Raw genomic sequence first — 24,434 nt, forward strand, 5'->3', positions numbered from 1 at the left:
CCTGACTCCAAGAATCAACAGGGGAAAACTGTCACTCTCCACTGAGGAGAATAAACCTACTGAACACAGAAATTCCTATTTGACCTTTTCTTACCACCTAAGCCTATTAAATATTCTTATGAACATTTTGATAAAGCTTATAACAATGTATTCAATTTTAAAATACGTTTTTCATTGAGGAGATGGATCCAGCAGCAAAAACTGAATATCAGCACAAATTAATTCACCAATTTTGGAGCTGGTAAAGTATTAAGAAAACCTTCAAGGCAGTTTCCATATTGGATATGAAATAAGACCAAGGTTACCCAACAAATTGTCAAATGTTAATAGTTACATCTTCCAAAGTTCAAGTCAACCCAGCAAACAGATTTACAACAAACACCTACACACCAAGTACATTATCAACCAGATTTGGACAGATCCCAAACCTTTCTGAAATATTTGGTTTTTCTATCCTTATCTGTCTCTGCTACTGTTGCTCCTGTGCTATTGAATGGCCTTTTACCAAACTGTCTACTTATTGGACAGATGCTGGTGAGTTTATAATTGAAGTACAATACCGTACATCAATGATGGGCAGCTCCAGTCCCAAAGGATGGTTTCACATCAGGTTTACAAGTACAACTGCTTTAGGATCTGGATGGAGGTTTATTGGCTCAATTAAACAATCAACAACATGGTTAAAACAAAGACCTGGGATCCGTTTTTTTCACTGTGGGCAAAGTGAATACTTCAGACATTTGCAATGGAGTGGGCAATTTACCCCATCATATGAAATGTAGGCCCTTGTCTGAACGGACCAGAGTTGCCCATCCCTGCTGTATATTGTATTTCACTGGCGCTCACTTGAGGCTCTTTCAGTTCATTCTACACAGGGCCCTTTCCCAACCAAGTCTTACTGTTTATTGCACATCTGGGTTTAATTAAACCAGTGCTGTAACAGGTATATACAGTGTTTATATATATATATATATATATATATATATATATATATATATATATATATATATATATACTGTATACAGTGCCGTGAAAAAGTATTTGCCCCCTGTCTGAATTTCTTCTGAATTTCTTGCTTCTTTCATTTGTTTGGTGTGCAAGGTAATCAAACATGCAATCTTCAGGTGTGAAAAAGTTATTGCCCCCCCCTAGTTAACTCAACCCAATTAAAGGGATAATTAGGGTCAGCTGTTTGAGTACTTTGGTTAACAACCAGGCCTGATTTGGGCCAGCCCTGCCCAATATAAATCTGACTAACTTTGGCCCTTATGGAGTATATGTAATAGTAAGAAATGGGTTTTAAAAAATGAACTATGCATCCAGTAGGTACAAAACAATAAATAAATGACCCAGATATTTTATTTAAATAATAATATTGCAATGGCAATTATTGTTTTCCTTTCAGAAAAAGATCAATAACCATAGTAAATGTAGGTTTAAGAATGCAGTAACAGCCTTGCATTTCATACAAAGTTTTACTCCATTTGTATAAAACTTTGTATTTTTTTAGATACTGTTTTATATGGGGAATAGGGACCTGACCAATTTTCAGCCGAAGTGTCAGTGTCAATGAAAATATTCAAGGGTATTTTATTTTTCAAGCAAGTTATTGTGCAGCAAGACTCATATTCATTCAGTATATAGTAACCTTTTGTGCAAACGTTACCTCTTCTCATTCGAGCTTTCAAGCTTTAGCACAAGTTTTCCTTTTCAGTTGTTCACTTCATACACAAAAACGACTTTCATGGTAACAGTGACAGTGTGCCAATGCTACTGGTTCTGGTTCATAGAATATATTGATAATAGGTTATGTAACTATATGCTGGAAGGCCAAGTGTGTTACAAGGAATCCTTTAAAGATCACAGTGACCTGATTACCAACTTTATTGAATGAATAATGATTTTTGAGTATGTTTCAATAGTATTTATCTCACTCAGTTTTGACTAATGTTATGCATATTGTAGAACATTCATGTGTTTTTCTATCAACCACACGTGCAGAATTCATTTTTGTACAGTAATCAGTGTGAAGACACTTATGTTTTTTTTTTTAGCAATGATCGTGATTTTCCTCATAACTTTTAATAGAAGATGATAATATACATGTCTTGATATTTTTGTGTTGTGCACTTGTTCATGCTTTTAAATGAAACTGAATTGTATGAATAATTATCAGTCGGTAGGTCTAACAAGTATGCCTCAGATATTTGTAACCTTTCCTTTGTTTTTGTTTTGTTCCAGAGGAAAACTATTTACATTCACTACCATTTCAATTCACCAATAATAACATTTCAACTCCAAGATATCACAGGAGGGCATTATATGATATGAATGAAAATGAAAGGTGGAGCACATTTTGCATAGTTATGTTTCAATAAAACTGGACTAAATGTCTCCTCTGAAATGTAAGTTGTGGAGGCTTGACCACCTCTAATTCCTTCGGGTAAGTTGGAGGTTGAAATCAACAGCAGTCTCTTCTTTAAAATGGCCCATAACTTTTAAGACTGTTGCTTGTGGAAAATATGTACTTTGTATGTTTCTGCCAACTAAACACTATTAGCCCTCTATCAAGCTCATATCAGTCTCATAAATGAATCTGTCTTTCAACAGAACTACAATATACATATAGGGATGTCCAATGGTTGTCTCATGAATTCCACAATATGAGTCTCGATTTAGACATGAGGGGCCACATTTTCAGTGTTTCCACAATTCTTTAATTAACTCCTATTTTATGAATGGAGAGAAAAATAAAACATGTTAATGTTACAACATGAGATATAAAACACTTTGGTAGTGCTTAATAGAACTATATAACTTAGTTGTTTGTAAAATTAAAAGGTGTTTTATCTCTTTCACAAAATATGAGTTCATTAAAGACTGGCATGAACGCTTTGAAATATGGCCTCAAATATCCCATTCAAGGCTAAATGGGCTTGAAAAGACTACTGAGAAACAGGTCTTAATTAGAACAGTTAAAAGACCATACAATTGATGTTGTGATTAAACATAACACACGGCCCGATTTTCCACAACATAAACATACCTGAATCTAATGTTTTTCTTTTTTTTCCTTTGCTATTGTTAAGTCAGCTATTTAGTTTTGGTAAACTAAACATATTTTATGTTACAGTCATTATTTTGTTCCCTGAACTCCCAGGTCACCAGTATGGCTCTGTTAACCAAAATGGTTGGACAGAAAGGTTGGACATAACACATTAGTCTGTGAGGGGAAACTAATTTATGAAAAAGAGTGTGCTACAATTCCTCCATGCTTGTAAGATATGTACGGATATGATGTAAACTATGAGAAAGCATACATTTAAAGCTACCATTGTTAAAGCTGTTGAATTCTTTTTGAAGATCTATTGTTTCCTTACAAGCCTCTGCCTTGACCTTTGTCTTATTCTACCACTGCGACTGTAACTGGAGAGCATATTAAAATAAATCTTTTGCTTTCACGTCAAATTATATACTTCAAGGAATAAGGCATTGCAGATGATTTGGGGCATTGGTTTAATGGTGGTTTCAGTCACGATGGCTGGATGGATTTACAGCTACTTCAGAAATGCTGGAATATTCCAAATGAACGTTAATGCTGTAATCTTGGAACTCTGTCAAAGCATACATTGAACGAGTAGGTTTTTGTTTTAATAAAAGGCAGTAAGAAATGCTTATTGTGCTGGTATTTCTACCATGGGATCATAGCTAATGTAGTTCGTAAATAAGTGAAGACGTTTTAAAGCGCAGAAGGCTCTCTTTATCTTGATCCGAAGCAGCTGCTATTTGGGTCACGTGAAGAGGAAACCTCGGGAGGGGTTTTCAAAGGGACGTGTGTGAGCACGTGAAGTAAAGTGAAACTGAAAACAAGTAAAACAAATTCAAAATTCAGTCAGGCAGATAACAGGTCATCATAAAGTGTACATAATGTAAGTAAAATCCAGATAAAAAGGAGATTAAAATGCTCCAATCAGCAATATCTCCTGAAATAATAGCTCACGTGTAGTTTCGAATATTCTTTACGCATTTTTTATTTTTATTTATGTGTGTGTGTGTGTGTGTGTGTGTGTGTGTGTGTGTGTGCATTAAAGATTCATAAGTCATAATGAGAAAATATGTGTTCCGAATTTGCGCTTGCGTACATTTTAATTTGGTCAGGCAGTAGGCATGGGATCCTCTAACAGCATATCCGTGCAGCACATCTTGCATTTGAATGCATCTGAACAGAAACTTACATCTCGCCTGCGCGAATATAGAAAAGTAATGTTTAGACGTCATTATATTGCAGCAGAATCCAGAGGGTTAACACACCGTCAAGTCGCGTCCGCAACACCTGCCAGTAGGGTGCCCAGAATTTCTTTATCACTGTATCAGCAACTGTGGGAGAAAGAAGTCTTTCAGTCGTTTTATTGAAATACAACCTGCGGTCTCTCTGCTTCCGACTCGCTGTTATCTTATGAAAAATATATCACATTATTAAATAGCAGGAGCAATTTCTGTCAAAGATAAATGCATCGCCCTAATTTCCGAGAATAATTTCAAACACAAACCTAGGACACCTTTTTGTTCTCGGGCGCTGTGGTGGACATGGTTTAGAATCGCATCTGGTTTAGGCTTGGAACAGAGGTTGTAGTTCGAGATCATGGCCAAAAAAGCGTGAGTTTTCTTCTGCTGTAACAACGATTAAAGGAAGACATCGCATAAAACACTGATATGCAACTTCTCTGAAAGGAATCATACAATAAGTTGTGGTTTTTTCGTGGGATGCCCGTGGCTGAAATTAAAGAAGATTTTTTTCTGGAGTTGCGGAAGAAGCTCTGGAATATGGGCGCTAATCACTCCCACAAAACTCCAGTATTTGATGAAAATGAAGACGGTAAGGAGCTGTCCAATGTGCTGTTTCAATGAAGTGTATTGTGTTGATTCCCATTTAAAGCTGTACCGTTTCATTTCATGCACAAAACAAGACTTTTCAATACCAGTAACCGAATTTGACATGTATTTACATTTGGTAGCTTTCTTTTCTCGATTAATTTATCAAGGAGTTACAGTTCACTGGTACACGTTAGACCAGTAATGAAAAAAAAAAAAAAACCTACACATCCAAAGTTCTATTTATGTAGTTATTTTTTCTTATCATAAATAGAATGTAAGTGTTATATTTATATTCAAGAACTTAATATGTAGGCAAAGTGTCAAACTGGGTAGAACTTTGCCAATTGTTGTCTACTTTATTTCAAGTGCCAAATTCTAATTTACCTGCAGATCAGCTTTACTGAACAATAGCACCTTTGAATCGAAGCACATTAACATGTTTATGTCTTAGATTAAGCTTTTAAACAGTATCAAAACGCTCACATTCTCACATGTTCACTTTTTTTTGGGGGGGGGGGGGGGGGCTAATTAAAAGGCCACTTTTTGGGTCTATTAATTGATTACAACTTGCTTACTTATTTGCATTTTATGGTAATATTTAGTTAAGATATCTTAACCCATTGTAAACGAATACATTTAAATATATAATACAATTACATTTGTTAAAATCGTCAAGAGTGTCTTTGAAAAATGTAACCACATTTGACTGATGTGATTGATTTGGAGTTTATAAACCAGATGTGGATGTTTGATGAACAGTTTTAGATTACCTTTTTAATAGTTTATAAACAGGTTACATATATAATTCAAAGTGCTTCCTTTGTCCCAGGCTTAGATAGATTTTGCACTTACAATGTCATTCTGCTAGAAAGTGTAATTTATACAGATGATATTCATACCCAAATACTGGTTCTCACCATCTCTGTGGACTTTTTTCTAGCTACCGCATGATATACTTTCGACCATACAGACACCAGTAACCAGCGAATTCACTGATGGCGTGTACCAGCAAGTCATTTAGGTACACTAGGCAGTTCTATGGGGGGACCCAGTTCAGCACTTTTTCCATTAGCCGTTTGAAGGTGTCAGGAGTGTTACACAATCCAAACAGCATGACTTTGAATTGCCAAAGCCCTCAGCCAGTGGAAAGGGCAGTCTTTGGCCAGGTTGCAGGGGTGAGTTCCACTTGCCAGTATCTGCTTTTTAAGTCCAGTGAGCTGAACCACCATAAGCCAGCAACCATGTGTGGCAGGGGGTAAGAGTCTTTATGAGTGACCTTGTTCAAGCATTGGTAGTCCATACAAAACCACCACTCTCCATCCTTTTTTGAGACCATAAACACAGGCGCTGTCCATGGGCTGTCTGATGGCTCGATGAGGCCTGCCTGGCAGGGCTGCAGGTTGATTGGTGCTGCATCACCTGTGATGATGTCGTGCTACAGCAGGTGAGTCCAGCCCTCCGCTTCCTGCCTGGTCACAGCTGGGGGAGTGGGACCTGGCTGTGGCAGCTGGATGTGGTCAATGTTGCTGGGGATCTGCAATGGCCCACAGTCCCCCATCTATGCAGGCCCGGAGCTGTTTCCCGATAGCTGGACCCTGGATGGAGAGGCTGCTGCTGGATGGAGGGGCCGCAGTTCCAGCATGCGTGGCCCCTTGAACTGGCCCACTGGCGGTCACCGATGGTCATTGCCAGGAGCCAAGGCAGGGCAAACGCGCTGCCGTCAGTTTCACCTTGCCCGTACTGCACAGTCATTCACTGGCCCAGATGCTTTCCTGCTTGCAGTGTAGTCCAGCCACTGTTCAGGGGAAGAACATTAGGAGACAGGGCAGCGTGTCCTTGACGAGGCAGCTAAAGGGCTTTCTCATGCTCCGTCTACCCCCCCAGTTGTGCGATCAACTCGAACTGCGCTTGGATGTCATCCCAATCCACCTTCCCTCCATATTTTGGGGGCTTGCTGATGGTTCTCCTGTTGCTGCTCTTCTCCATGGTCCCATCCATTGGTCCCTGCTGGCTTTCCTTCTCCACAATCACCTCCGCTGCTCACAGCTGGCTGCCCATCTCCATGGACCCCTCCGCTGCTCACCTCTGGCTCCCTTTTTCGCAGTGCCCATTCTGGCACTACGGTTCTCCCCCAGCATGGTGAGCTTCTCCCAAAGCCACTCCTGGAAGGTGCTCCCTTCCACTGCCGACCTCCACCCGAGCAGTGGTGGCGTGTCAGTTCTGACTGGATACTCCTCTGGCTCTTTTTTCACTTTCCACGGTCACTGTTCTATCCCACTTCTGATCACCAATGTAATGTGGAGGTGAAAAACAAACCAGGACACAGGTATGCAGCAAAACAGCAGGGTCTTTATTTACAGTACAGTTGCATTCAGCAACACTCCTTACATCACCAACCCCTGAGTAGCTTGCAGGGTCTCCTTAAGTAGCCCCCCCCCACCCGACTTGACAAATCACACCCTGTATAAACTGTAATAACTAACTATTAACAAAAATAGCATTTTATTTTGTTTGCAAGCTAGTTGTTAGCAGTTACACAGATAATAATGTGATTAAAATCCTGTTCAAACTCCATATATTTAAGAATTGCTATCTACAAACTCGAAAGCACCTGCACTGTATTTATTAAGATTAATGCTTCTCTAAAAGCTTTTGAATACATCTCTTATTGATTGCCATTAGCAACTAGAGTATTTTATCTATTCAATCCTAGTGCATCACCCACTTCCAGGAGGTCTCTGACATTTATACTTTTGAAAGACAGTGCATATGATCATAGTGGAAATAAAAGGCGAGAGACAATGCTACCTTCTGAGCCTGAGGTTGTCAAATGTGTATGCTCGTTTGCAAAAACAGGTTTAGTAAACATTAACACACACACACACACACACACACACACACACACACGTACACACACACACACACATATATATATATATATAGAAAGTGATAATCATCATTTTTTTATATCATTTTTTTACAGCGACACTACATACTTTCTGTGTATTTATAAAGTGGTAGGCACAAATGGTGCTGGAAAAACTCACACTGACAGCATAGTCTTGTATGTTGCTATTTTTGAGTTTTCTTTCAAAGCTTTAAACCAACAGATTTATCATTCTTTATAAACAGCTGTATTAGGAGCATTTTTCCTCAGCTACTTGAAAGAATATTTCTGACTGTGATGGAAGTACATGTACCTATTGAACTATATGTGAACTGACATGGAAATATTGACTTTTCTCTAGTATACGTGTCATATAATAATGCATTCTGCATTATAGTTCAGGTGGCATGAAGAGGAGTGGCACTCGCTCTCAAAACCACTAGTCCTCTTTATTTGAAAAGCCTGCTTCTGATATTATGGGCATATTGGTTCCTTTTATGACTTATGGTTTCCACTTTACCTTGGTTTTGTGTTGTTTTATTTTATCTGTAATGTTAATTGTTAAATGGACAAAAATCCCATGAACTTGACTGGTAGCCGTGAATCGATGGCATTGATTTCAACCCTGTTCCTCAAGTACCCTCAACAGTGCAAGTTTTTGTTGCATCCATTTCTTTTCACTTTGTACAAAAGGCTTGATTTTATTAATTAAACGTCTAGACTTAATTAACTCCCAATTTGCCTTTGTTTAAAATCTCCCACAGGGTATACATTCTTTAATATTCCTGTTCATGTTTATCAACCTTCTAATAAGTTAATGCCATTATATATTATTACTTTAATACCATTAAAATAAAGTTTAAGGAGGTCTGCTATAAAGTACACAGGGCCATAGCCAGTCATGAAAAATCACAGAGGCACTTGCCCGTGCCCTTCGCCTCTAAAGTTTTTATAACGGAAAAACAAATATTATTATATGTTGTTTATTTAAATACAAAACTTTAGTTAGCAGGGGGTTTTTTCTGAATAAGATACTATTAGAGAATTTTGAGTACCCGAGGTTCTAAATTCGCAGGGCCTGTGTGGTTTTACAGTGTAAATAAGTAGCTTTTTCTTTGCAACATTCAAATTCAATATAAAAGAAAATAAGAAATGTAGCAATGCCAGAATATTTGTTGTATATACTATGCCTAGTTTTAAATCCTTATCTATCAAACGTGAATTTAACAGTGATGTCATTATCCAAATACCGAAAAGACAAGTGTTTGCATACATAAAGTTTTGTGTGATATTAATTATAAAATCACATTCAGCAATAAAATGAGCTAAAGCGGGTTGACAAGACGGGGAGAGTTTAGCTGCGTGAGTTGTAAGCACATCACCAGGCGATTCTTATAGGCTGTTTGGCTGTGTTCTGACTTATACTCATGAATATGCATTTGACTTCTATTAATGTGGTTGGCTACCTGCGAGGCTCCTTGCAAACCACTGCCCAATGAATTCGATACAACCTTCAACTCAATAACGCATTGTATGAAATAACCCTTGAAATATCCCACTTACTTTAATGCTTCTAAATACACCTAAATAGATATTTAGGGTTTCTGGTTTTCTGGTTTTATTTCCTTGTGCTATATGCACACAACGAGGGATGAAATGCATTTTATTTTGCAGCAAAGCAACGTGTAAAAGGGCCTAAATAAATAATTATTAATATGATTTTAACCGAGGCACATGCCTTGGTACATGTAGCTCTGTTGACATACATTAAACGATTTTTTCATATTCTTTTGGTTGCTGTTTGTTGACTCATCTTTTCATAAACAATTATAACTTGCTGTATTTTCATAAAATGGAGTTGTAGTTGTAATGTAACAGAAAGACTTTCTGTTAAATAACCTCAGGCTCAGTCTTCATTGACCTGACATACTGTATGCATTACTGAAGGGTTTTGTTTTTCCATTCTGCATACTCCAGTATTCAGTGTTGTGTAACTTTGTGAAGCTATACAAAATAATACAAACAGTTACGCAATAGAATTGACCACCTTGGAAAGGCAGGACCCGAGCGGTAGTCAGTAAACAGTCCCTTTATTGTTATTTTAGGCACAGGCTTATTTACCTTTTCTATGTTTGCTTTCCTTTGGTTTCTCTTGTTTTAAGTGTTCTATCTGAAAGTTATCCAGTCAGCTACCATGTGGCAGTGCTCTATAATGCAACTTCCTAATTGGTGCAAGAAAGTTCTGGGATTCATCATATATATATATATATATATATATATATATATATATATATATATATATATATATATATATATATATATTGAGATAGTGTAGTCCTGGGGGAAGAAAAAGGACTACACTTCCCAGAAGAACACAGGCTGAAAAGCCGCAATTATGGTTAATTGTTTAATTTAATTGTTTTATTGTTAATTATCCCCTGCACCTGGTAGTGATTGTAAATTAGGACCAGGTGCAGTCAGTCTGCACAGGGCTGTTGAGTAGAAGGAGTGCTCTGCTTCCGAGCAGTCATTAAAAGGAAAAAAGTAAGTGTCAAGAACGGGGTGTTTTGTTATTGGTCGGGTAAACAGCTTAGCCGTCCTGAGTGTTAGTTTAGGTTGCTGTTTGTGTTTTAGTTTAGTGTTCAAAAAAGAACTAGGTGTTTGTTTTGCTTGGTTTTTGTTTATTTAAAAAAATAGCGCAAAGCGCTTTGAACCTCAGTCTCCTGTGTCCTGGGTCTATTCTTTTTTGCCCCTTTAAAAATAGACCCAGGAAACTGTTTTTTTATTTAGATTTTATTATTTAATATGTTGATATGCATTCGGTGGCTGCCTCTATTCAAGTTGAGAGTACTTTCTGACAAAGCAAATAAATACAGTCTCAACTTGATTAGAGGTAACCACCGCACACATATAAACATTATACTTTAGTTGTATTTTGTGCGGCACACATATTAGCTGTGTCACTGCATTGGTCTTGTGTGAGTTCGTGGGGGCCGTTTAACATCATAATACCTGGCTCTAGGATCTCAAAATCATTACACAAGGAGAGCCTGTTTCAGGATCTCAGATTGTTGTTCTCAGATTTGACAGTTGTTTATTATATTCTTGGAAAGGTGGTTTGTGAATCGGGTCTATGAAAGCTGTCGAATGAATTGAAGTGATAAACAACTCATACAGAATGACTGATCTTGACAGCTTTATGTTTTAATAAAAATACCACGAATAAGTAACTGCCTTCAGATGTATTTCATCTGGGATAATCCCTATTGTGTTTTGTCTGCTGCTGAGTCATTTAATGAAACATGAGTGGCAAGAAGATCACAGCTGTAAGTACCCACAAGTAAGGAAGGAAGGGAGAAATGTAATTTGATTTTTTTCTTTCTATTGTTATTTCAATGCTAGAAGAATATAAGGTGCTGCCACAATGCTATAAGTTTACTTGCTGTGTTATTATATATAATAGGACCCCATATAAGAACTGTGTGGTGTCTGGTGGTCAGGAAGTGAATGAAGAAATAAAAACAAGTTCTTCCATCAACCTGTTACTGCCTTGCACACTGGGGGACAACCATCCAACTGGAGTGAGAGGGGCAAGCTCAAATAATCCCTGTGGTTTGAGTTGTTTTACTGGGTTATTCTCTGTTTACTTGTAAATTAGAACATGTGAGGATTAAGTACCAAGTGCCATTGGTGGTTGGGTGTCATGTCAGAGATAGGACAGCATAAACAGCAGAGCTAAGCGGGTGTGACATAGTTCAGAATGGAGGGGGCTGTGAAGAGGATCCATGGTGGTGATACAAAGATTGCAGAGTTTGATTATATGGTATACTATAGTGTAGGCATCTTAGCTTGGCTCCAGTGCCTGTAATCTTTTCCAGCTGTATTAATGAACACGCCTGGTGGTAGGGAATGTACAACAAGCCTTGGTCGGGACTGTCATCAATTAGAATGTTTCCTTTATTCCCTTATGGATCTTCTGTAGAATGGAGTTTGAATTTGATGGTTGCTGGATATCTAGTTTGATTAAAGCAACAACTGGTTTCATATAATGTAACAGTAAAATTCACAACAGGTAACAATGAAATTTTACATTGAATGGGGCTTTAGCTTTACTCTCTTGTTATTATTCCCAACCAGTAGCAGAACTCATGAAATAGCACGGTCATCAAAAAATCCATTCAACCAGCATTAGTCATTGTTTAAGAGGGTAAGCTGCCCCGAGAGATGACTCATGTTTTGCAACAATAAGAAGCTGCTATTTCTTTTTGATGAACACTTTCTGAGTCAGCAAAGCGCAGAAACCTTGGATTGCCACACCCCTGCCTGAGAGCATTTCACAACATAAGAACAGTTGACAAGATGCTGTGGCTTCTTTTGAGACAACAAATACAATGAAAGGGTTCTATGTTGTTACTGAGAACTGAAAACCTACTTATGAAACTGTTACAATAGATACTGCTGATCCTGAGTGAGTTGATGGCATAGGAGCATAGATGGCATTTTAAAAAAAGACTTGTCCAAGAGGAATATATTATTTTGTAGTTTTAATACACCTGCTTAGGAACATTGAAGCTTCCACCATCCACCTCTCTCTTGGTTACTCTCAAAACCCAGCAAGGAATTACTCAAATCATAATGTATATATATATAATTTTAATAAAGGTACTAAGGTATTAATTGTGTGTCATCACATACATTCTACACTTTGAATTTCGGACTTGTGTAGAGCGGCACTGCTGTCTTTGTCATGTTGCACTTCTTAAAGAGGCTGCGAGAGGAATTAAGACAGTTGTGGTGGCTTCATGTGTACTGTACTGTGTGCTTTGATTTTGTTCATGTGCATGACCGAAGCTCAAAACAAATCCAGTCAGTAGAATCCAGCTTGACAGCACTAAAGTAGCTTTCTTTCGATTAGTATTAGAAAGGCCCAGAGGGACTCAAGAGGAGAAATCAACCACACTTATCACAGCTGTCATTACTGTTTTGCAAAAAGCATACAACTTAAAAAAAACTAAATTCATCCTTCCAAGCAGCCTTCTGCTCATATTTTTTATTTGTTTTAATAGAAAAAAAAAATACATAGGCCCTGCTCTCAGGGAAGCCAAAAATGTCCCTGTGGCAATGTGCCCCGCCCCTGTGTGCATTTGTGTGTTATGTGTTGTATGTTGCGTGTGTTAATGTTGGTGTATAGAGATTGGTACACGGGATATAAACAGGTCTGTGTTTCACGTGTATTTAAAAATGTAGATTTGTATTTAGGCACGAGGAGGGCACAAATCACTTCACGTGCTGGTTAAATGTAATATGTGAGCAGGGGGTTGCACGTAATGAATTCACGTGCTGGGATTCAAGTGAATAATTAATTAGTAATTGAATCCCAACACAACAGTATAAATAGATGCACGTTTTACTCACTCGCGGTTGGGTGTTCGGTGAGTGGAGAACGGGATTGGAGACAGAGGTAATTGTGAATTATAAAAAGAATTGTTAAAGTATCTGCTCACCGTGTTTGTCTGTCTAGTCCGTTTTTGTTCGTCTATTTATTTTGGCCTCAAGTGCCATGCCCTGTGTTTTTGTGTTACAACCTTTTTATTTTCTGTTATGTTTATTATTAAATGCTGAGCGAGACCATTCGCTCAGCTCCACCAAACTCCACCTCTCTCTTGTAGTTTTATTTCCTGGCTCTGGTCTGACGCCACCCACTCCGGCCATCTTTGTGACAGTCCCATAGGATAAATATTCCAATTCGGTGATTTCTTCATACAGTTTGTGTAAATAACCCAGTTATTTGCGACTGCAGCCTGTCATGTAGCAAGTAATCTCTCAGATTCAAGTGTAACGCGTAATTAGATCAAATGTACTGTTCCTCAGAGATCTTCATAAATTGAACCGCTTACTTCTCTATCCAGTAGGAAACAACTGGAAGCCGTCATAAAACTGCATACATTATTGCTGTGTCACATAATGGCTGAGATCAGAAGCTACTAGTATCTGTAGAGAAACATTTTAATGGCTTTATCGAGTACCATTAATAATTACATATTCTAAATTATTACCCAACATTTCAAAAAAGTTTGGAAGCATTTACGTATTTAAGCTATGCAAATATATTTGTAAAGATAAAATTGAAATCCCTCATGCAAAACTAGCAACCTTGTTTTTGGTATATTTTGCCAAAAATGTAATAAAATTAAATATGTAGGAGAGACAGGTACAACATTATACAAACGCATATAGAATCACCTATCAAACATAAGAAATACAAAAGTAAATGAACCAGTGGTTCAGCACTTTACAAAGAACAAACATAACATGAATTACCTAAAATTCGTCGTTTTAGAAAAAAAATAAATTAGACAATCAACAATATAAAAGATTAAAAGAAATAAATGGATAAATAAATGGATAAATAAACTCAGTACCATGATGCCTGAAGGTTTAAATAGAAAGGAATATTAGAAAATGATTGATTGCGAACAGCCAATCAGCTTCCAGATCTAGCGGGCTTCTATTTTGCATAGATGCCCGCTGGAACGTTGAAGTGCTTGTCTGTGAATTACATTTTAAATCAATCCGCGCATAAATACCGGCTTTTTCCCTTAAGATTCTAATCTACAACTAATCTGATAACTTAAAAAGCTACTTAAACATACTTTCTGACGCTGGTCTAGAGACAAGCGAAATCATGTCTGTGACAGGACACTGTAGTGAAGGCTCAATTCGCAGCTAATGGACAACAAATCAACAGGATTGGTCCACAGCATTTTGATAAAAGGGATCACTATTTCAGGCATATTATAAATGTCAGATTTCATAACAGCTTCAATCAAAAAAACTGGTAACTGATACAATAAATACAAATTCTTATCGAAAAATACACTGCATCAAAAAAGTTAGTAATCATTTTTTTGTGGTAAACTTACACTGAAAAAGAGTTCTACCTTTTGTTAGAAATTAAACCTTAATGCAGATGGGCAATATAGAAAGTTTTAAATGTTAGAAAAAGTCAAGGTTTCAGTTTGTTGTATATTGACCTCTATAAGTTGACATAGAAGATAAGATACAAGTCCTGTGGCTTTGCCTAAAGGATAGCTCCTTTATTCATTCTGTCAGGTCTCTGTAGCAAAGGGTCACTGGATGAGCCCTGTCACCTCCAATTATATATACATTGATTCTAGATTTCTCATACTGGCACCCAACCGGTTAGCTTCTTCCCTCAGTGTCAGTACTACTAGAAATAATATGTAATTATCTGAGATACCTTGTATCTCTACATGTTCACTCACAAGAATGTTGTTCCCTTTACCACATATCAGCTGGCATCATTTCATTTCCTTGCTCTGCATCAGCATGTCGCCCGCAGGAAAGATAACAATGAGTTGATCACCAGCATCAGCAGGACTTGCTGAAAAGACTTACACCTTGATTATTTGATAAGATGCAGTGAACTGGTTACATTACAACATAAGAACATAAGAAGAACATAAGAAAGTTTACAAACGAGAGGAGGCCATTCAGCCCATCTTGCTCGTTTGGTTGTTAGTAGCTTATTGATCCCACAATCTCATCAAGCAGCTTCTTGAAGGATCCCAGGGTGTACGATCCTTGCTGAAAAGACTTACACCTTGATTATTTGATAAGATGCAGTGAACTGGTTACATTAAATATATTCAATATTTTGGAGCTATAGGGAGTACCTTTTAGGACAGCTTTTTTTATTTTTTTTATTTCTGAATCATATACCTAATTTCGCTCTTGCTTTCTTTGGGATTACAAATCCTGTAAACCAGATTTAGAGAGGAAATGCAGGACCTTAAAAGATGAAAGAGAGCAAGACACTGGAGGAGACATCTAGTGCGCTTAGAGAAACAGTCAGCCTAGCTGTTATAAAACTTTAATCAGCAGTTTAAAATGTGATCCAAGGTATAACAAGCACTGTCCATAACTGTTCCAAAACACCTATCCAATGAACACTGTCCATAACTGTTCCAAAACACATGTTAGTCTTGGAATGTGGTTCTCGGGGCGCAAGATAGGGCTCTACCTAACATTTCCTATTTAAAGCACCAGTTTACCCTCTCTCTCTCTCTCTCTCTCTCTCTCTCTCTCTCTCTCATTTTTCCTCCTCCCCTCCACCCTCTCTTCATCGTTCTCCTCTGGAGGGTTAGTAATCACACTTTCCCGACCTCGGGTCAGGCTTCAGCCACCCTCGTCGCTCAAAGGGAGGTTCTCTCTGTGTGAGTCAGAGGGAACCCCAGCCACACTCTATTCTTTCGCAGTTAATGCGCGTTATCTCACCTCAATCAAGAGGTTCTGTCTTCTTTCAGCCTATATTCAGGATGTGGCCTGCTATACACTTCCAGATCTAGTCCTAAACTAACTCATCTCTTTCCTACTTCTAGGTTCCCTGCTGGTGCCTCTCCGCGCCCGGCTTCGGAGGCCAGTACCTCACCACATCTGAGTGCAGCTCCAGACCAGTCAGGGAACTCTTTTCTGTCATTTCCTTTCAGTTTCCTAATCATACCAAGAACCAGCTTCATAGCCCGACGGTGCCTATCATGTGTTTTCAGGTCCTCAAGGTTGCCCGAGCAACCGGCCTGAGGCCGAGCCCTCATTATCTTCATTCTAAGGCCGCCGACGGTCAAGGGCCCTCCTTTCCTATCCCTATCTCTCAAGCCCAAACTTCAAAGCAGCTTGATCACGAGCTGTTCTTTACAATCTCAAGTTTCATAAGCACCTCAAGCCCGATCATGGGCTTCTCAATACCTTTCATTGCCCTGGCTTCCGCCTCGCAAACATTTCAATGAACATTCCACTGAGTGCTATTGTGGGTCTCCCTTGACCTTGATCATTATTTGCCACTTTCTTGGCATGAAAAAATAATGAGCTTCAATTTTACACAATTTATATTATGGCCATTAAGGTGTGAATATGTTTTTGTGCAAACACTATTATGTTTATAATAGATACAATTGTTTGGTCAACATGTTACATTTTTACCTGACCAAGCTTTGCTAAAATCAAATCTGGAATAGAAGTAAACATCGATGAGTCAAGATCAGACACAAGATCAAAGCTAGGTACCATTTAAAGATCAAAACTCTTGTCCGTTAAATTATGGTTTTATAACCTGCTGTTGACCGGTTGATAAAGCCTATTCTTCACAAACCAGTAAACATTAGGGTTTGTTTCTTTCTTTCTAATCTGTTTAGGCAGATTTGATTCTGTAAATGCTCTTATAAATTAGTGATGTGAATGCTGAGACTCCCCACAGTCTTTGCCAGCTCAGATTGTCCTGAGATTTGGATAAGACCAGTTATTCAATCAAAGCACATTGCTGTTGTTGACGGTGAGTTACAATGCTCAGAATACTCATGATGTATTTTAGTATTCATTTTACTCCAAATGCTGTACATACAGACCATCTCTGATGTGTGGATTCTGGTATATGATTGTTAATGTACTATATTTACCACTGCAACACATACCTAGGCAATTAGTGTGATGTATTTAAGTCTAAGGGGTCTAAGACAGTATTTTACTTGTAGCATTATTTATGATGCTCAGATATAGCATTGTGTGATTGAGTTGGATATATCATAATTCAAATAAAGACAGCGAAATGTCATTTTATCCAGTAAAAAAGCGATTGGGAATTTTAAAATGGGGCAAAAATTGGGACAAAAATTGGGGCAAACATCGGGGTGGGGGTGGGGGGGAATAATATTTGGACACACTAAATAAAAAAAAGATACATTCTTAAATTGAAAGGAAGAAGAAGGAAGAAACAAATGTATATTTTGAGTCACATCACAGCAAACTCATCCAACCTTTCTGAAAAGCTGGTAAACACTGCATAGTTAACTGACCTTTTTTTAGCCCTGAAGTGCAACATTCAAGTCAAGCAGGTGTAGTAACAGATGGAAATGTTTAATCTGTAACTTGGGTTGTTGCTAGGAGAAGTCAAGAAATATGAGAGAAACATTTAGTGATGTCCTTGGATGACCCACGTTTATAATAAATAAACTGATACATTAGAGTATATATCGAGGTATCTTAATTCTCCGGCTGCATCATCAACATTCAGTGCAAGGGGCTGTACCTGCATAGCTATGTTCCTTTTGTATTACCCAACTCCTCCCTGCTATCAGCTCGGCGCTCCGGTGTAACCAATTGCTGCTTGGCCCGCAGCTGATCGCATTTTAGTCGTTTTGTGTACTGACAGCTATGTGCCTCCACCAAGATGGGCGACTTCCTTTCCGCCCACCGTCAAATCGGCCCGTCTATGGGGAAACATACCACCAATCTTACACAGTGTCCTTTCCGATTGGGAGGGAGATTTACAACATTGATTCTTTCTCTCTTTATCACAAATATCTATAATATATAGGAACTCTTAGGTTAAGGCAGTACGGTCACCATAGCCTTTTACAATCTATTTCTGTTTACATTTAGTATATTTTAAACCTTCTTTTTTCATTTTTAAGTTTTCCATAACAGCCTATAATATGTTTTTTGTATTTGTTTGTGTTCTTTATATTCATTCTTTGTAAGGGGATTTATAAATACCTTATTCTGTATGCAATGTGTGAACAGCACTAAACACTGCTTCGTATTTCTGTATTTGCATTTTATAGAATATTGCCAAATCTGCTGGAAATAATTCCACTGTTCTGGTAAATAGCGCTGTGTTGTAAATCATAATTCAATTTTAAATTCATTACTTCGTTCATTGCCAAAGTCAATATACGGTTCACTGAGAATCAATAATGTATTCAGATTGTCTGTTGATACTGTGAGTGCCTGTTAGACTAATGGACTTTTTTAGCAGACTGATGTACATACTATTAAAAGAATAGTTTATGAGATACCATAGTGCAATCTTGTTATCTAATAAAAAGAAGGGGGTTGTATTGGTAGTCCTGCATGCAGTTTCATACCCCGATTTAGACAAAAACGTTGGTGTGGCAATCACTGGGCACTTTAGGAACACCACCAAAAATACACATTTTTGGTAGACCATAATGAAATGAGTTGTGGAAGTGTTAAACATATAACAGAAGAATTCTGAAGCAATGTGTCATTTTTAGTTCAGATTTTGTGTCTACTTTACTCAGAATGGCTCTTTTAGCCACAAAGGTTGGACATGTGAAGCCAAGTGCAAATAGTTGCTAGGTGGTATATGTAAAGAACTATGGATTTAGGGCATTCTGGTGGGTGATCAACTTGTCAAAGCATCTCAGACTGCAACTGCAAATGGGAAAACCAATGGGTGTCATTAAGGAATGAAAAATGGCCTTTAAGACAACTGGATTGGTCGGTGTTAGGTGGGAAGCAAATAGTGACTGATAGGGGAATATTAGGTCTGAAATCACTGTTTGACATGTGAAAGGTGTCAGCTGCTATGCACAATAACCCAAATATAAATATAAATGCAGGGGATGAGGAAGCTGACTTACAGTAACCAGAACAGCTCACATCCTTTACACAAAATGGAGAGTGTTGCCATTTTATTAGTAATGAGCTTGTGCCTAATACATTCATTAGCAATAGAAACTCAGCAAGCATTTCAAAGAAGCTGCTGGCACATAGTTTACATACTATTTGTCTTGTGATTAATCTGTTGCTGTTTAGATCAATACTATATCTATCTATCTATCTATCTATCTATCTATCTATCTATCTATCTATCTATCTATCTATCGATCGATCTATCTATCTATCTATCTATCTATCTATCTATCTATCTATCTATCTGTCTGTCTGTCTGTCTATCTATCTATCTATCTATCTATCTATCTATCTATCTATCTATCTATCTATCTATCTATCTATCTATCGCTAGAGGACTGGCACCTTGGTTATTGTATTATTTTTTACCACTATACACATGAGAATATAGGCTCTTATACTACGTTAAACAATATACTGTAATTGTGTTATACAGTAATGCAAGGTGTACCAATTTCTAACCTAAAAAGTTTTAAAGACTTATTTGACTGTGAACATAGCTGCACAATTTTATTGCTACTTGAAAATTAAATGATTGATGTATTCTGTATAACACTGACAAAAAAAAAACATTTAAAAAGAAAATATAGCAATAACCAATTTTAAAATGCCTTCCTCACACAACAATATATATATATATATATATATATAAATTCCACATTACTTTAAACTCCTTGATACAGGAAAAGCACAAACAAGAGCCTTTTGTTTTGGCTACCAACAGAAATAATATTTTAGTGGGAAGGACACCAAGTGAAATAGTGATTTTCGAAGCTGTCTGTTTCTGAAAGTCCTGTGACCATAAGTGACTTGTTATTTTGCTGAAATGTAATTAGAAATAAAAATCTGAAGTTAATCTTGTTTACAACTGTAATGAGGTCAGTTAAACAATTATCATCATCATACCAGGTGTGTTTATTCCTCTCAGGGTCTGAGGCACAGCTGCATGGCATGTAGACTGAATCATACAGTCAGGGGAGTGCAGGTTCGTGTCCTGGCTGTGTGAAGTTGCCTTTCTTCGCTGGTAATTCCACAGGGAGAAACACGGCAAAACTTTTTTATCACTGTGTTTCAGTGAACTGTATTGGACAGACAGCAGGTACTGTAAGCTCAAAGCACACACCTGCAAGACTTGCCTTGTCCTCCAGGGGTCGTTCGCTGGCAGACAACTGCTGTGTGAATAGAGTAGTGCATCCATCAAGCTCCATTCTCCACCGATCCATTGGTATGCCTCACCTGTTGGTCCAACATCTGTGTTGGGAACATATATATATATATACACAACATTCTTAACACAATTTTACAATCTTGAGAACATTCAAACGATAATCATTTTAGACATTTAACTTGTGAAAAAGAAAAGGATTGTGTTGTGCATCCAGTTAATTCATTTTCCTCTGTTGAAGTGTATGAAACAATTTGCCAAAGAAAACAGAGACACATGAAAGATCCCCTGCCTACTTCTCCCTTTAATTCACTGACTTGATACCCCCTTGACATTGAACCACTACTATCTGAAGAAAAACACGTGTTTTGAGATTAACAATTGTATTTCCAACATTATTTAAAATACAATTATTGCTATACAGAAATATTATGCACAATTACCAAAACACAGTTCATATACAGTGTATTTGTAACATTGTAACATCTTCTTTCTGTTTTTGCATTTGCAGTTAACTTTGATCACTTTCAAATACTCAGAGCCATTGGAAAAGGAAGTTTTGGAAAGGTAAGTCTGAAGATTGGTGTTATTATGGGGTCTGGGGTTAGTGATGGGGTGCTCCTCTGCCATTAAAACATTAAAAATGACGCCTTGACCAGACTCAGAAATATACAGTGACAAATGTTGAAATATCAACTAATAAAAATGGCAGCCCATTTTACCATGAAAAAAAAAAACCTATAAATCCACATAAGATACACGCTGGTTGTTTCTTTATGCTTGGAGGAAGGTCGACTGACTTCTGTTTTAATGGCTCTTCAGCAGAGTGATTGTAACATTTCGCTCAGCTGTTACCTTCACTGTCTAAATGTTTTGCTTCCTGGCTGTGTCTATGCAAGAGAAAGGCAAAGGTCGCATTAACTATTTATACTGTGAGGTGCAGCTTAAATTGTTGAAAAGAGATCCCCTGCACTGTGTGTGTGTGTGTTGTATGTCTTTATTGGTTGTTTCCGTCTGTGTTTCTATTGGTTTCCTTCCAGTGCCTTAATTTGCATAATTGTATCACAGTGTTTATAATTTTATGTCTGCCTGTCTCCAACCAGGTCCGCTAGCTTGTCTTCAGTTCCAGTTCTGTGCGTTTCATTAATAAAAAGGGCTTTGGTTTATTTAAATGTGGTTTCCTCACCTTTCTTCCACCTACATATATAATACCCTTCTGTCTTATCATAGCATGTAGATAAATCAGATTATCAGAGGATTAGGTTGTGTATGCTAAAGTTTACACACTTGGATGTCTGAAAGATTTTACCACATAATGTTGTATATGTGCTGTTCCATTCTGATGGTTGGGTATGTAAATGCACAGGTTTCTGTATTTTCATGGAATCAACTGACAATGCAATTTTTAATAGATTGCGAAGTCAACCTGTATCTAGTTCGATAAATGTATCAATCGATTTAATTATTAAATGTAAACGTATTGATAAAAAAAAAAAAAAAAAAAATACCTCTCTGTGACAAGCACAAAAACCTTCTATAAAACTCACATGGACACTTTAGAAATGTTATATTATGTCTGTATTAGCAAAGGATAACTCCTTTATCATAAAAAGCTTGAGGATATGAAATGGTTTGAATTGTATTGATTGTGAAATTATGGATTCCTATGTGTAAGTGGAATTGACCTACCACTGACTTGTTGTCCAATTTTCTGTGGCATTTGATAGAAATGTCAAGCCTAATAGGAGATAAGCAGAACTATTCAAATGCTTCATCAACATTTACTTTTTTATTTCTACAATAATTGCTACAAATCGCCTTTCGATTTCTGGCTATGCAACAAAGCAGTAGTCAAGGGAGCTTCAGATAACTGATTCTTTCCCGAGAAGGATGTTTTTTGAGTCTCAGTTCTGAGGCATATAGGGTTTGAAGATTTTTTTTTGTTTTCAAGTAAAATGTGTTCTTACTTTAATGATTTGACTCCCAGTTTATAAATAAGTGAAAAGGTAGCAAATACAAAAGAACACATTTATAGCTACAAAACTTAAAATACATTTTAAACCTTAGATTTATGTATACTTGTCACGGATTGTTAAAATCTTGTAGATTAAAAAATAAACCTAGAATAAAAATTGTTTAGAGCAGGGGTTCTCAACCAGGGGTCCGCGGCCCTCTAGGGGGCCTTGAGGAGGTTTCAAGGGGTCCTCCAAAAATTATTATTATTATTATTTGTTTATTTAGCAGACGCCTTTATCCAAGGCGACTTACAGAGACTAGGGTGTGTGAACTATGCATCAGCTGCACAGTCACTTACAATTACGTCTCACCCGAAAGACGGAGCACAAGGAGGTTAAGTGACTTGCTCAGGGTCACACAATGAGTCAGTGGCTGAGGTGGGATTTGAACCGGGGACCTCCTGGTTACAAGCCCGTTTCTTTAACCACTGGACCACACAGCCTCCTACCAGAGAATGTGTTATGCGCAGAAATTAACATGTTCTCAGGTTAATTAGCACGTTCTCGGATTAAGTATGCTGTTAATTAGCACGTTCTCAGATTAAGTATGCTGTAAGAGGGCTATTTCAGCAGGAGCACAACAGATTAAAAAGAAGAGGAAAAATCATTGGAAATAACACACAATAAATACCAGATATGGATGCATTTTTAATTCGACCATCAGCATCAAAACAACAAACCCCACAGAATGACTATCCAGAACTTCCTTCAACAAGTTCAGCCGTAAGGGCTGAAGAACAGCGAGGAGGTGGTGTTGAGTAAAAAACATAAAGCCGTTATTAACCCTGCAAAATTAAGGAAATACGAAGACAGCTACTTGAATTTCAGTTTTATTTGTACTGGAAGTGGAGATATACCTCAACCACAGTGTTTAATTTGTGCACAAGTACTGTCCAATGAATGTTTGAAACCCTCCACGTTACAGAGACATTTAATTACCACCCATGAAATATATAAAAACAAGCAACATTCAATTTTTGAGCGAAAGGCTAAGGAGCTGCTTGACATATTCAGTAAAATGAATAAGTTGAATAAAATTATGCACTCATTTCATTGCCCAGCATGAAAGAATTGATACATTCAAAAATAAACTACAAATCTGGAAAGTTTGTGTTTGTGGGCTACAAACCCCATTAGTGAGAATATTGAAGCTAAACTGCCACCCTCTGTCCCATCAAAGCTGTTAGAAGAGCTCATTGACATTTCATCAGACAGTCCCTCAGAACCAAGTTCAGTGAAATGCCGCTGGAGACATTTTGGTGTGAGTGCTCTGATGAATACAGCACTGCTTCTTCTGCAGCACTGAAGTGTCGGTCCCATTCAGTAAGACCTACTTATGCGAAACCGGGATTTCAGCCATGACATTGATGAAAACAAAGTACCGAGCCAGGATGAACATGGACCATGACATTCGTGTGTGCTTGTGAAGATACCTCCACGTCTTGACAGAATTGTTGCTCAGCACCAGCAACAAGTTTCACATTGAGTAAGTAAAACAAAAATAATCATATGTATATGTAAACCTAAAAAGGAATAAATCTCTGGGGACCCTACAGCTTCAGCCATCTCCCCTCCAGGACTAAAAAAACACCAAAATAGTATAATTATACGTAATAGGTGACATCATATAGCAAAATGCAGTGTTACAAAGGTAAGGTTGGATCTTGGAACAGTCTTTCATTGGGATGCAGGTTCCAGCTCAGCTTTTGTAAAAATGTGTAGAAATGTCTCTTTGTAAATTAAATGAAGTACCATAGGGTAGAAGATCCTGCTTGGAATATTCTGAACCCCGGTAAGTTCATCTAGCCTGTGACTAGCACTAGAACAGCAGTCATTTCGACAGTTTTCACTTTTATTATTATTTTTATTATTATTTATTTCTTAGCAGACGCCCTTATCCAGGGCAACTTACAATTGTTACAAGATATCACGTTATTTATTTATTTATTTATTTTTTTGACATACAATTACCCATTTATAC

General features: G+C 37.6%; 1 protein-coding gene and 1 long non-coding RNA gene across 2 annotated transcripts in view; one reads left to right on the top strand and one right to left on the bottom strand.

The window, feature by feature from the left end:
* Positions 1-3,577: 3,577 nt before the first annotated feature.
* On the bottom strand, positions 3,578-4,666 carry LOC117421035 (uncharacterized). The gene is made up of 3 exons (XR_004547446.2): positions 4,551-4,666; positions 4,236-4,377; positions 3,578-3,860 (listed from the first exon to the last, which is right to left on the bottom strand). It is a non-coding gene; the product is annotated as an uncharacterized LOC117421035 (long non-coding RNA).
* LOC117421034 (serine/threonine-protein kinase 32B-like) overlaps positions 4,219-24,434 on the top strand; it is a 101,442-nt gene continuing 81,226 nt past the window's right edge. Inside the window, exons 1-2 of the mRNA XM_034034901.3 lie at positions 4,219-4,876; positions 20,950-21,005. Of these exons, the coding sequence (XP_033890792.1) occupies positions 4,765-4,876; positions 20,950-21,005 (168 nt within the window). The 5' untranslated portion in view covers positions 4,219-4,764. The remainder of the gene's footprint in view (positions 4,877-20,949; positions 21,006-24,434) is intronic.

This window comes from Acipenser ruthenus, chromosome 1, assembly GCF_902713425.1.
Source record: "Acipenser ruthenus chromosome 1, fAciRut3.2 maternal haplotype, whole genome shotgun sequence".
In the NCBI taxonomy this organism is placed as follows: domain Eukaryota; kingdom Metazoa; phylum Chordata; class Actinopteri; order Acipenseriformes; family Acipenseridae; genus Acipenser; species Acipenser ruthenus.